Source organism: Rhinoderma darwinii, chromosome 5 (assembly GCF_050947455.1).
Source record: "Rhinoderma darwinii isolate aRhiDar2 chromosome 5, aRhiDar2.hap1, whole genome shotgun sequence".
NCBI lineage: Eukaryota > Metazoa > Chordata > Amphibia > Anura > Rhinodermatidae > Rhinoderma > Rhinoderma darwinii.
The window spans coordinates 29,729,219-29,742,689 of record NC_134691.1 but is presented as its reverse complement, the minus strand read 5'-3'; the positions used below and the strand labels follow the sequence as shown (position 1 = coordinate 29,742,689).

Genomic DNA, 13,471 nt, shown 5'->3' with positions numbered 1-13,471 from the left:
AAGCCAGAGGGAAACTGATGCTAGAACGGATCCCATAGCTTTCTATGGGGTTTGTTCTAGCACATACGTTGTGGCGCTGTACGGCACCGGACCTGTGCCGGAGCGGAAGCCAAAAAAGTTGCCCGCAGTGTTTTTGTGTGCAGCTCCCTGGGACGTCCGGCGCCGCATCCTATTTGGTGTGCTGCCGCATCCACCTTCTGGCAGCACCCGGCGTGGGAATCCCAAGCCAGAGCATTGCCGACGCTCTCGCCGGGGAGCAGGAGCGGAATTTAGTGCCTCCCATGCCCCCCCGTAGATAGCGCCACCCCCTGTATATAGCGCTACCCCCATTGTGGCTCCCTCTAGGATCGGAATCTCCAGCCAGAGCATTGCCAACGGCAGGGGCTCCTCCCGGAGCGTAATCCCCGGCCACAGTGTTGCCAATGCTCTGGCCGGGTATTCCGCTCTTAGAGGTAACCCCTGACATCACTGTCCATATATGGACTGACACGTCAGGGGCTACTCTTCGAGTAGAATCCCCTGCCAGAGCGTCGGCAACACTCTGGTCTGCGATTCCGCTACTATATATGGACTGACGTTATTGGCTCCTCCTGGAGTGGAATCCCCGGCCAGAGCGCTGCTGAAGCTCTTGCCGGGGACTCCGCTCGCTGTCCAAATAAGGAAGGGCGGTGGGGGGCACTATCTACAAGGGGGGCACAAATGGTTATATCTGCAGGGGGGGCACGAGTGGCACCATCTGCAGGGGGCACAAGTGGCGCCATCTACAAGGGGGTGTTGCACTATCTACAGAGGGCACTGTGGCATTATCTACACATCAATATCAAATGGCATTATCTAAACCGGAAGTTTTAAAAATAGATGGTAAAAAACGTATGCAAAACAGGTCACAATCGGCCATCAAAAGCCAAAACACAGACACAGAACAGATATAAAACAGATGCAAAACAGCTGTCAAAAACGGACAGAGATGGCCCTGTTTACCGGCCGACACCTGGAATTTGTCATGTGAATGGAAACGACAGCAATCCCAGCATGGTATGGGGTGGGTAGGAGATGCGTGGTGCGATTCGTAGCTGTAAAGGCGCCAAAAACTAGCTACTCCCTGAAGTTAGGGCTAGTGTTTGAAGCAGACTTGTGAACCTGCAAAGATGCCAAAGATCTGATCTGAGGTGAGTGGACACATCCCTCTCGGCGCCAGCCTCGGTACTGCACTGAATATGACAGACGTGACATTACAATGTCAGTTTAGCGCCAAGGCAGGAGCAGAGAAGGAGGGCCCTGACATGCCAGGATTAAGTCAGAAGTTTAGTGAAATCACAAGTATACAACATCTAATCTATCATGTATCCAATCTATCACGAACTATGCACCACTCTAATAAAAGTTCAGACCCTAGATTACCATTTGGGTGAGCCATTGTAGTAAAAAAATTGAAAACGGATGACAACTGATGGTTTTGTAGTAAAAAAGCCTTATGGCAGTTATAATTGCTTGAGAGACAAAAAAAACCCGCTGCTGATGCCACTGATATATGTGAACGCACCCTCAGAGGGACCGGGGGAGGCATTCATTGCGTGTGGAGAAAAGGCGATTCAGACATCACTATAGTAAAGGATTCTTTACAGTTAGATTAGTAAAACTATGGAATGTCCTATAACAAGAGGTAGCAATGACAGATATTATGTCATCATTCACAAAAGGGCTAGATGCTTATCTAATGACAATTGGCATTGCGAGTTATAAATATTTTAGCATTGAATGATCATATATAATTGATCTTGTAAAGGTTAGACTTGATGGACCTGTCTTTTTTTAAACCTATGTAACAAATTGTGATCAAGTGCAACTACATTATTTTCTGTTTGGTAGACCAGTGGCCTACAACAGTTGCAAAACTACATCTGGTTGGAGACCACTGGGTAGACCATGAACTATTTATAAGCCTGTCAGAAGTCAAAACCAACTTAACAAAACGTAAAGGAATATTCCAGTGATGCCATAGAGATGACATTTGTTTGTGCAGTACTGTTTTCTAAACTAAACTGTGGTTTTCCCATAATAGGAAATGATGACCTAACGCTAAGATATGCCCATGGCCGGCCTTAGATACGTTCGACCAGTGCGGTCGCGCAGGGCGCCAGCGGGTGTGTGTATCCCCACGCTGTTGCAACTACCAGCGGGTCAGGTGCCACTTGCTAACTGCACGCAGGGCCGGCCTAGGCAGTCGCCTTTCTGCCCGGGCGCTTCTTCACTTAGCGGCCGTCGCTACCGCTGCAGCAGCCAGAGCCGCTGCTAGCGGCGACACCGGGCATGAGGGCGGTGGCGCCGCTGGCAGCCGCTGCGGCTGCTATAGCTGTAGCGACGGCACTATAGCAGGGCAGGGAGGTATCTACTGAAGGAGCGGAATCCCCATGTGGCCAGGGATCCTGGAACGCTGCTTGATGTCTCTGTCCATATATGGACAGTACATCAGGGGAAACTCCTGAAGCGGAATCCCCAGTCACAGTGTTGCAGACGCTCTGACCGGGGATTCCACTCCAGGAGAAGCCAATGACGTCATGGACACAGACGACAGGAGCTTCTCCTGGAGTGGAATCGACGGTCACAGCGTCGGCAACGCTGTGGACGGGGATTCCGCTTCAGGAGTTTCCCCTAATGTCACTGTCCATATATGGACAGAGACATCAAGGAGCGCTCCAGGAGCGGAATCCCCGGCCACACGGGGATTCCGCTCTTTCAGGGAGCTACAGTGGCGCTATCTATACTGGAAGGGGGTGGGGCTTTGCTATCTACAATGGGGCTGGGGGCTGTGTGGCACTACCTACAAAAAAGGACAACTGTGCAGGAGCACAGAAAATACCCAGCTTTCCCGGCTATCAAATAAATGTGTGGAAATAAGCTAAGACATAAGTTTTATATAATCTAGCTAAAATGATTAATCCTTTAGCTAGACTAAATAAAAGTTATATCTTAGTTTATTTCCACACATTTATTTGATAGCTGGGAAAGCTGGGTATTTTGTGTGCTCCTGCACAGTTGTCCTTTTTTGAATGACTATTGCCCGCCAGCTATCAGGGTAATTTCGTAGTCCTTGCACTACCGACAAGGGTGCTGTGGGCAGTGTGGCACTACCTACCAGGGGACTGTGTGGCACTACCTACCAGGGGGCTGTGCAGCACCACCAACCAGGGGGCTGTGCGGCACCACCAACCAGGGGGCTGTGCGGCACCACCAACCAGGGGGCTGTGCGGCACTCCATAGCATGGGGCTGTGTGGCACTCCCTACAGTGGCTCTTTACAGGGGGCTGTGTGTCGCTATGTACAAGGGGACTGTCTGGCACTCCCTACAAGGGGGCTGTGTGGTGCTACCCACAAGGGGGCTGTGTGGTGCTACCCACAAGGGGGCTGTGTGGCGCTACCCACAAGGGGCTGTGTGGCGCTACCCACAGGGGGAATCTGTGAGTGGTGGGCTGATGGTCATTTTACTGTGAGTTGGGGGCTGATGGTCTTCAAGTGGTTTCCGCCTCTGACCTCCAATTGAAATTAATAGGAGGCAGAAAATACCTGCGGCGCCCGTTTGGAGCTTTTTTGCCTGCGTCTTTTGCATTCGCTTCAACGGCTTAAGAAAAAACACAAAAAAAAGGTCAAACAACGCAGTCAGTTGCTGAAGGAATTTTGAGGCAGATTTTTTTTGCCTTACAAAAAACGTATGTGAACATACCCTATGAGTGTAGTGCTTGTTCTTAGCCGTTTTCGGTCTTTCTCTAAACAATTTTTGGTAGGGGGGCCGTGAGGAAATTTTATTTTTCCAGTGCTGCCTCGAGTCCGAAAAGGTTGGGAAACTCTGTACTAGGCTACAGGATCCCGCCATGGAGCAGCTCAGTTTGTCATGGGAACGGGGCCTAGGTGAGTACAATTTTTGTTTGGGGGCACTGTCTACAAGGGGGAGGTGGGGGACTGTATGGCACTGTCTACAAGGGGGAAGTGGGCTCTATGGCACGATCTACAAAAAGGAAGTGGGGGATTATGGCACTGTCTACAGGGAGGCTATATGGCAAAATCTAGAGGGGGGCACTGTGCTGTGTGGGGGCCACTAAGCAGACATTATACTGTGTAAGGGTACTATAGGTGGCATAATACTGTGGGCACAATTAGAGGACAAAATAATGGGGCATTATTTTTTTATGGGGCATTTTTTTAAATGATGGGGTGGGGCGCCGAAGGATCATTTAGCTCAGAGCGCCATCTATCCTAGGGCCGGCCCTGGATATGCCATCACTTCATCGGTGGGGCTCCAACTGGTGGGACCCCCATTGATCCTCAGTATAAAGGGGTATAAGGGCTAGTTCGGTGTTGCAACTCCTTCAGATTTTCCCTGCACAGCGGGTGGTTGGGAGCGTCACTGTGCAAAAAAATGCTAAAAGAACCTCAGCCCTTTAATTTTCTAACGAGATCATGCTGTGCTGTCACATACACCCACATTAACTTTACTGAAGTGTATTGACAGGGAATAGACATCACCTCCAGCCAGGACGCGATGTCTATTCATACTCCCGACACTTCGTTAAAGTTTGTGTAGGACTTAATTGCTGCAAAGTGTTATCTCACGAGATCACGCTACTGCTGTCATTCATAGCGTAATCTTGCGAGAGCACACTGTGCAGCGAATAAGTTCCACACAAACTTTATCGAAGTGTCGGGAGTGTGAATAGATATCGCGCCCTGGCTGGAGGTGATGTCTATTCCCTGTCAATACACTTCAGTAAAGTTAATGTGGGTGTATGTGACAGCACAGCATGATCTCGCTGTGCTGAGTACAAATGGACATGAATGGGGAGAAGTGTATGACGCTGATTGGTCAGTCATACACTCCTCTTTACAATGCCCACTTGGTCAAAAGTTAAAAAACGCCAGTTGGGCATTAAGAAAGTAATTCGCATAAATCTAAAATTGCTCATAACTTCCCCAAAAAGGATCGTTTTTCAAAATAAAAAAACAGTGTGGTTATCGACATTACAGCGTCGATCACATTATGTAGGCGATAGGGCACTTATAATCTTGTCACAGAGCCTCTTTAATTTGATCAATTCACAATTCTACTGGCTTCAGAGCTCAGTGCTGGCTTCAGGGCTCAGCACTCCCAGCTGGTTCCTTGTCTTTACAGAGCTTTGTCTGAAGATTCGCATTCTGTGAAGGGTTATCTTTTCACCAGACACTGTACAGGAACTATCTGTCCCCCTGGACAACTAAGGGTCCTATTACACGGCCCGATATGGGCCGTAAAAGCGAGCGCCGATCAACGAGACAGCTTGTTGATCGGCGCCCGTTTCCTCTTTTCACAATGAGCTATGATCAGTAATAGATGGGGAGGAACGATAGTTAATACAATGGTTTGTCCATATACTGTATATTTCCTTAATGTCGGTGGTACATCTCCGTTTATACAGGGGGATGTGCTGCCAACATAAATATTTAATGCTGCATAAACGTTTGCTTGCTCGTCGGCTGATCGTTGCCCTGTTTACACAGGAAAATTAATCTGGAATGACCATATGAATGCTTGTTTGCCCGTGTAAAAGGGCCTTAACGGTTCCTCTGCATTAAAAGAAATCAACTAAGCAATTAGGGGTGTGTCTGACAACAAGCTAGTTGACGGTTTCCAATAGCAACCAACAAAATTATGAACACAGGTCTGGAGTATAATACGGGCTCTAACTTAGGATCAGTAAAAGAAAAGTAGTACAATGTATTTCCAAAATTACGCAAATATATATTCAGATTATATCAAACTGTAAAATGGTATTCATAGGGCAAACACACTCAGGAGTTCATTGCAGCAGGTATACTAACGGTTCACACTTGTAATGTACTGTATATAGTAATTGAGTCCCTGAGAGACTATCTGGGCAGACTGTGGTTAGACTCTCACATATTGGTTCATGTAGAGTGCATCCATAAATAGGGCCTCATACACACAGCTGTATTGTGGATCCATAAACAGCGCTATACTTTATCAACAATTCTACAAAGAGGTTATTACTCCTGTTAGATCTACGCGTGATATTGCATGCCCCTAGAAGCATTGCCATTTGAGAATATTGAGAGGCAACGTACTGCAGAGTGCCTATAGTACAAGACCGTAATATAGAGCCATAGGGACTCCATGGACCACTATGCATGTGTCATAAGGAAAAAAGAAGGGATCTGACCCTCCATTTATTAGTCCTAAAGAATCCCTTTTATTACCTGTGAGAAAGTCCCTGGTCCCGTATACTATTTCGTAAAAGATGGCTGGACCATTATAAAAAAACAAAAACAAAAAAAAAAAGCCCTTTTTACAACATGTTAGGGCCTGTTCACATCACCGTTCATTTCCGTTCTAGGGTTCGGTCGGAGGTTTCCGTCAGGTGAACCCCGCAATGGAAAGTGAAAGCACAGCTTCCATTTCAGTCACCATTGATCTCAATGGTGGCGGAAACATCGCTAATGCTTTCCGTTCGTCACTATTCCGGCAGGTTTCCGGTTTTCCGACGGAATCAATAGCGCAGTCGACTCCGCTATTGAGTACGTCTGAAAACCGGAAACATGGCGGAATGGTGACGAACGGAAAGCATTAGCAATGTTTCCGTCACCATTGAGATCAATGGTGACTGAAACGGAAGCTGTGCTTTCACTTTTACTTTCCGTTGCAGGGTTCACCCGACGGAAACCTCCGACGGAACCCCGGAACGGAAATGAACGGTGATGTGAACAGGCCCTTACTCCTATTTCCTCATAGATTGTAAGCTCTTGTGAGCAGGGCCCTCACTCCTCTTGTTTGAATAGTTAATTAATTCTTTACGATACGACGACGGATAGTGTCTGTACCTGTACCCTCTGAATTGTAAAGTGCTGCGGAATATGTTGGCGCTACACAAAGATTATTATATTATTATTACTGGGAATGCAGCGCTTAACCAGACAAAATTAATTGTAATCACATAGTGCCGAGCATCTGCCCTTGTGAAAACTGACACTTATCTCTAGACTAATCCCCTCATTTTACAGGGAGCATGACAGAATAAAAAAAGACCGTGCCCACATTAAATCCCCAACTTACTTTTCTCTTTGAATTAGGACATGACATTTGGGATGCACATTGTCGTATACCGTGAATAACAATGAACACATATCGGTGCCATTATAGAAAGTAAAAAAAACATTCTATTCAAAATGGGGGCAGCAGGATGAGGAAGGGGGGCGAGAGCATATAGCTACAAGATTAAAAGGTCACTGCATAGATAGTGGATGAATGGAATATTAATTTACATATCTATTGCTTCTCATTATTATAAAAATAATACATCCTGCTTCTAGGACATACATTACACAGATACGAAAGCCCAGATACAAAATATATTCACACAATATATATACAGACACACACACAAGCAGTTTTATATGAGTTATATTCTTGTACATAGGGGGCAGTATTGTAGTAGTTATAGTTTTGTGTATATAGGGGGCAGTATTATAGTAGTTATATTCTTGTATATAGGGAGAAGTATTATAGTAGTTATATTCTTGTATATAGGAGCAGTATTACAGTAGTTATATTCTTGTATATAGGGAGCAGTATTATAGTATAGTAGTTATATTCTTGTATATAGGAGCAGTATTATAGTAGTAATATTCTTGTATATAGGGGTCAATATTATAGTGGTTATATTCTTGTATATAGGAGCAGTATTATAGTAGTTATATTCTTGTATATAGAGGGCAGTATTATAGTAGTTATATTCTTGTATATAGGGGCAGTATTATAGTAGTTATATTCTTGTATATAGGAGCAGTATTATAGTAGTATATTCTTGTATATAGGGAGCAGTATTATAGTAGTTATATTCTTGTATATAGGGGCAGTATTATAGTAGTTATATTCTTGTATATAGGAGCAGTATTATAGTAGTAATATTCTTGTATATAGGGGTCAATATTATAGTGGTTATATTCTTGTATATAGGAGCAGTATTATAGTAGTTATATTCTTGTATATAGAGGGCAGTATTATAGTAGTTATATTCTTGTATATAGGGGCAGTATTATAGTAGTTATATTCTTGTATATAGGAGCAGTATTATAGTAGTTATATTCTTGTATATAGGGGGCAGTATTATAGTAGTTATATTCTTGTATATAGGGAGAAGTATTATAGTAGTTATATTCTTGTATATAGGAGCAGTATTACAGTAGTTATATTCTTGTATATAGGAGCAGTATTATAGTAGTATATTCTTGTATATAGGGAGCAGTATTATAGTAGTTATATTCTTGTATATAGGAGCAGTATTATAGTAGTTATATTCTTGTATATAGGGGCAGTATTATAGTAGTTATATTCTTGTATATAGGAGCAGTATTATAGTAGTAATATTCTTGTATATAGGGGTCAGTATTATAGTGGTTATATTCTTGTATATAGGAGCAGTATTATAGTAGTTATATTCTTGTATATAGGGGGCAGTATTATAGTAGTTATGTTCTTGTATATAGGGAGAAGTATTATAGTAGTTATATTCTTGTATATAGGGGGCAGTATTATAGTAGTTATATTCTTGTATATAGGAGGCAGTATTATAGTAGTTATATTCTTGTATATAGGGAGCAGTACTATAGTAGTTATATTCTTGTACATATGGGGGCAATATTATAATAGTTATATTCTTGTATATAGGAGGCAGTATTATAGTAGTTATATTCTTGTATATAGGGAACAGTATTATAGTAGTTATATTCTTGTACATATGGGGGCAATATTATAGTAGTTATATTCTTGTACATAGGGGGCAGTATTATAGTAGTTATATTCCTGTATATAGTGGACAGTATTATAGTAGTTATATTCTTGTATATAGGAGCAGTATTATAGTAGTTATATTCTTGTATATAGGGGGCAGTATTATAGTAGTTATATTCTTGTATATAGGAGCAGTATTATAGTAGTTACATTCTTGTACATAGGGGGCAATATTATAGTAGTTATATTCTTATACATAGAAACATAGTAGTTATATTCTTGTATATAGGGGGCAGTATTATAGTAGTTATATTCTTGTATATAGGAGCAGTATTATAGTAGTTATATTCTTGTATATAGGAGGCAGTATTATAGTAGTTATATTGTTGTATATAGGGAGCAGTACTATAGTAGTTATATTTTTGTATATAGGACGCGGTATTATAATAGTTATATTCTTGTATATAGGGAACAGTATTATAGTAGTTATATTCTTGTACATATGGGGGCAATATTATAGTAGTTATATTCCTGTATATAGTGGACAGTATTATAGTAGTTATATTCTTGTATATAGGAGCAGTATTATAGTAGTTATATTCTTGTATATAGGGGGCAGTATTATAGTAGTTATATTCTTGTATATAGGAGCAGTATTATAGTAGTTACATTCTTGTACATAGGGGGCAATATTATAGTAGTTATATTCTTATACATAGAAACATAGTAGTTATATTCTTGTACATAGGGGGCAATATTATAGTAGTTACATTCTTGTACATAGAAACATTAGAGTAGTTATATTCTTGTACATAGGGGGCAGTATTTTAGCATATGGACAGTACCACTAGCCTTTGTAATAATTATTGAAAGACTAATGATTGTAATTACTGTACTACATAGTATAACCCAATGTCTGCATTATATCAGGCTCTATTCACACCATGGTTGTACCCTACATCAGAGGTATATATGTCTTTGCTTTTTAATGGATCTTTTTTATTTGCTGTTGACTTCCATTCGAAATATACGTAAATATTAACATGAATTTTGCATTTGTCAATAAGGACAATAGAAATTCATAAAATTGAATGTGTAAAAAAAATAGTAGTGCAGTTTTATTAGCTTTCAAGCTTTGTTTATTTCATGCAGCCTCGCCTCTGGTCATAGTTGAAATTGGAAAAAAAAAAATCTTTATAGTCTGGGCTAATTTAATTGCCACAAACTAGTGCCAGACTATCAAGTAAATCCCTGCTAATCCATCATGGGCTATTTTTGCCACATTTCAGATTATCAGGATTTTTTGGACAATAAAGTGTCGGATAGAAGGATTTTTACTGTAATATGCTTCCTTCTCCTCTGAAGGATTACCAAGAGTGTGCGTGTTTAGAGCATATGTGCATAGGTGGCTACAGAGTCAGAATGGACACCTCTAAAATATTTAAGACAAACCAAACACAGGTTAAAGAAAGATCTCTGATTTTAATAGTTTTTGTTCATTAAAAAAGTTTAAACCTGCATAGCAATCATTTCAAAAATAATTATTTAATGTTCCATAATTAAACTGTACACAGCCTAGTTCTGAGACGACAAAGCTTGGTGATGGTTGTAAGCAGTCCAGTGCAATGGATTCCAGACGCCCAATGTCCTGGTTCCAAATGCTTTGTGTATACCATGTGTGGAAGCGGCATAATCAACCGTTCATAAGCAGTTGTCCATGTGTGGATGGAGGTGCACTGGGCAGAAGGCTCATTCAGGTGGCAGTTATGTCTCAAAGTCGTTCAATGTCCCGATATTTCTTTCGTAGGATTGAGACCTGATCCTTAAAGAGAACAGGGTCGAGTCTCATCTGTGAGTGAATAAGCGGCATATAGCCAAACCAGCTGGCAAACGTATTCATACAAGTCTGTCTCTGAGCAAAATGGTCTGGGTCTGCCCAGCGAGAAGCTCTGGAGGTCTACGGAGAAAAAAAAAAAAAAAAAAAGAGAAAAATTAGGCTTCTTTGCACGAAATATTATTCAAAACATCCTGACATATTACACTCATGCTATTTTTGCAAACATTTTGCATTATATATACACACCGTATTTTTCGGACTATAAGACGCAGTTTTTTGGCAAGAATAAACCTTGCTAAAAAGTCCCTGCATCTTATAGTCGGCAGTCAGGGGACCGGGCCCCCTGACCGCTCCTTACTTAACCTCTTCTCGACCCGTGATGTGCCGGCACATCATGGAGCGGGGCGGGGATGATGTTTGGAGCGGGCTCACGCGCTGAGTCCGCTCCATACACTACAGGTGTCAGCTTCTGACACGCTGCACTAACGGCGAGGAACAGAAATGGCGCGGTTCCTGGCAGTTTAACTAGTAAAATGCCGTGGTCAATAGCGACCGCGGCATTTATAGTGATTTTCCCATAAAGGACATATCCACAGGATATGTCCTAAATGTCAGATAGATGCGGGTCCCATTTTCAGGTGGGTAAGAAAAATTCAAAGCTAAAAAAAAACAAAACCCTTTTCCCATTTTTCCCCAAGCACAAATGTAAAAATAAAAAAAATAATAAAAATATTGGTATCGCTGCATCCGTAAAAGTCTGAAATTATTACAATATGGCAGTAATTGACTCACACAGTGAACGGTGTAAAAAAAATAAATAATACATTTAAAACCCCAGAATCGTTGTCTTTTGGTCACCATAGCGCTAAAAAGAATTAAATAAAAAGTGATAAAAAAATCTTATGTACTCAATAAATGGTGCTAATAAAAACTACAGCTCGTCCCGCAAAAACAAAGCCCTCACACCTCTGAAACTATGGAAAAATATAAGTTATGGCTTTCAGAATGTGGTGAAACTGAACAAATTATTTTTTTAACCAATACTTTTTTCTTTGTAAAATATAATTATTTTCCCTATTTTCTAGTGTCTAAACGCTGGGTGCTTCTTATAGTCCAAAAAATACGGTAATGATTAGAAGTACTACACTAGTCACATTCAGAGCACTTTCTAAAATTATGTTGGTTGTCATTTAGAATCAGTTATCATTGTGCGTGCGTGCGCGCGCACACACACACACACACACACACACACACACACACACACACACACACACGCTAGACTACTGTACAGGACCTGGGTCATACAATCTCTTGCAATGCTTCACATAAGTTATTCAAATTTTACATCTATTAAAATTAACAGTTATATTATTCTTCATAGGGGCAGTATTATAGTAGTTGTACAAAGGAGCCGTATTATAGTAGTTATATTCTTGCACATAGGGGGCAGTATTATAGTAGTTATATTCTTGTATATAGGGGCAGTATTATAGTAGTTATATTCTTGTATATATGGGCAGTATTATAGTAGTTATATTCTTGTACATAGGGAGCAGTATTATAGTAGTTATATTCTTGTACATAGGGAGTAGTATTATAGTAGTTATATTCCTGTATATAGGCGCAGTATTACAGTAGTTATATTCTTGTACATAGGAGTAGTATTATAGTAGTTATATTCTTGTACATAGGGGCAGTAATATAGTAGTTATATTCTTGTATATAGGGAGCAGTATTATAGTAGTTATATTCTTGTATATAGGAGCAGTATTATAGTAGTTATATTCTTGTACATAGGGAGGCAGTATTATAGTAGTTATATTCTTGTACATAGGAACAGTATTATAGTAGTTATATTCTTGTATATAGGAGCAGTATTATAGTAGTTACATTCTTGTATATAGGGGCAGTATTATTGTAGTTATATTCTTGTATATAGGGGCAGTATTATAGTAGTTACATTCTTGTATATAGGGGGCAGTATTATAGTAGTTATATTCTTGTATATAGGGGGCAGTATTATAGTAGTTATATTCTTGTATATAGGAGCAGTATTATAGTAGTTATATTCTTGTATATAGGAGCAGTATTATAGTAGTTCTATCCATGTACATAGGGGAGAGTATTATAGTAGTTATATTCTTGTTCATAGGGGGCAGCATTATAGTAGTTATATTCTTGTCCATAGGGGGCAGCATTATAGTAGTTATATTCTTGTCCATAGGGGGCAGTATTATAGTAGTTATATTCTTGTCCATAGGGGGCAGTATTATAGTAGTTATATTCTAGTACAATTTTTCATGGGAGTTCTACTTTAAGTTATTGATAGACTGAAGTTGTATATAGAAATTTATAAAAAAAAATAAAACAATATTAATATTTTAGATTCAAGTATTTTCTCGAGTCGTCAGTTTTGTAACTACAAAAACATGTCAATGTAGGTATTTGGTTTCTAAAAAAATAAACGTTTATGTTCGAAACCTGGACTACGACCTCAGACTGTGTCTGTGCAAACAACGTACAATATGTCACACCCAATCTCAATGTGCTTCCCCAAAAATGGATTTCATGAGAGGATGTATAGATTTGAGCTTAGCACAAAAATGGCAGCAGCATGACCTAGTATTATAATAGATCTACTATTGCACATAGGGGGCAGCATTAATACTAGTTATGTGGGCAGTAAGGAGTGTTCTGTGTTGATAGAATACCAGAAAAAACTTTTGGAAAAAAAAGTATTGGCTTATAACTGGAAAATATTTTTATATGAAAGAAAAGTTAGATGGTTAGAATATGCAGCCCTCCGCACACAGCCCTGTTTGGGGGGGCACATAGATATTAAGTGCTGGTGGAAAAGC

The 13,471-nt window shown here is 40.7% G+C and overlaps 1 protein-coding gene across 1 annotated transcript in view; it reads right to left on the bottom strand.

The window, feature by feature from the left end:
• Nucleotides 1–10,238: 10,238 nt before the first annotated feature.
• The window catches only part of EXT1 (exostosin glycosyltransferase 1), a 246,570-nt gene continuing 243,337 nt past the window's right edge, over nucleotides 10,239–13,471 (bottom strand). The window contains exon 11 of the mRNA XM_075825800.1: nucleotides 10,239–10,733. Within this exon, the coding sequence (XP_075681915.1) occupies nucleotides 10,548–10,733 (186 nt within the window). The 3' untranslated portion in view covers nucleotides 10,239–10,547. The remainder of the gene's footprint in view (nucleotides 10,734–13,471) is intronic.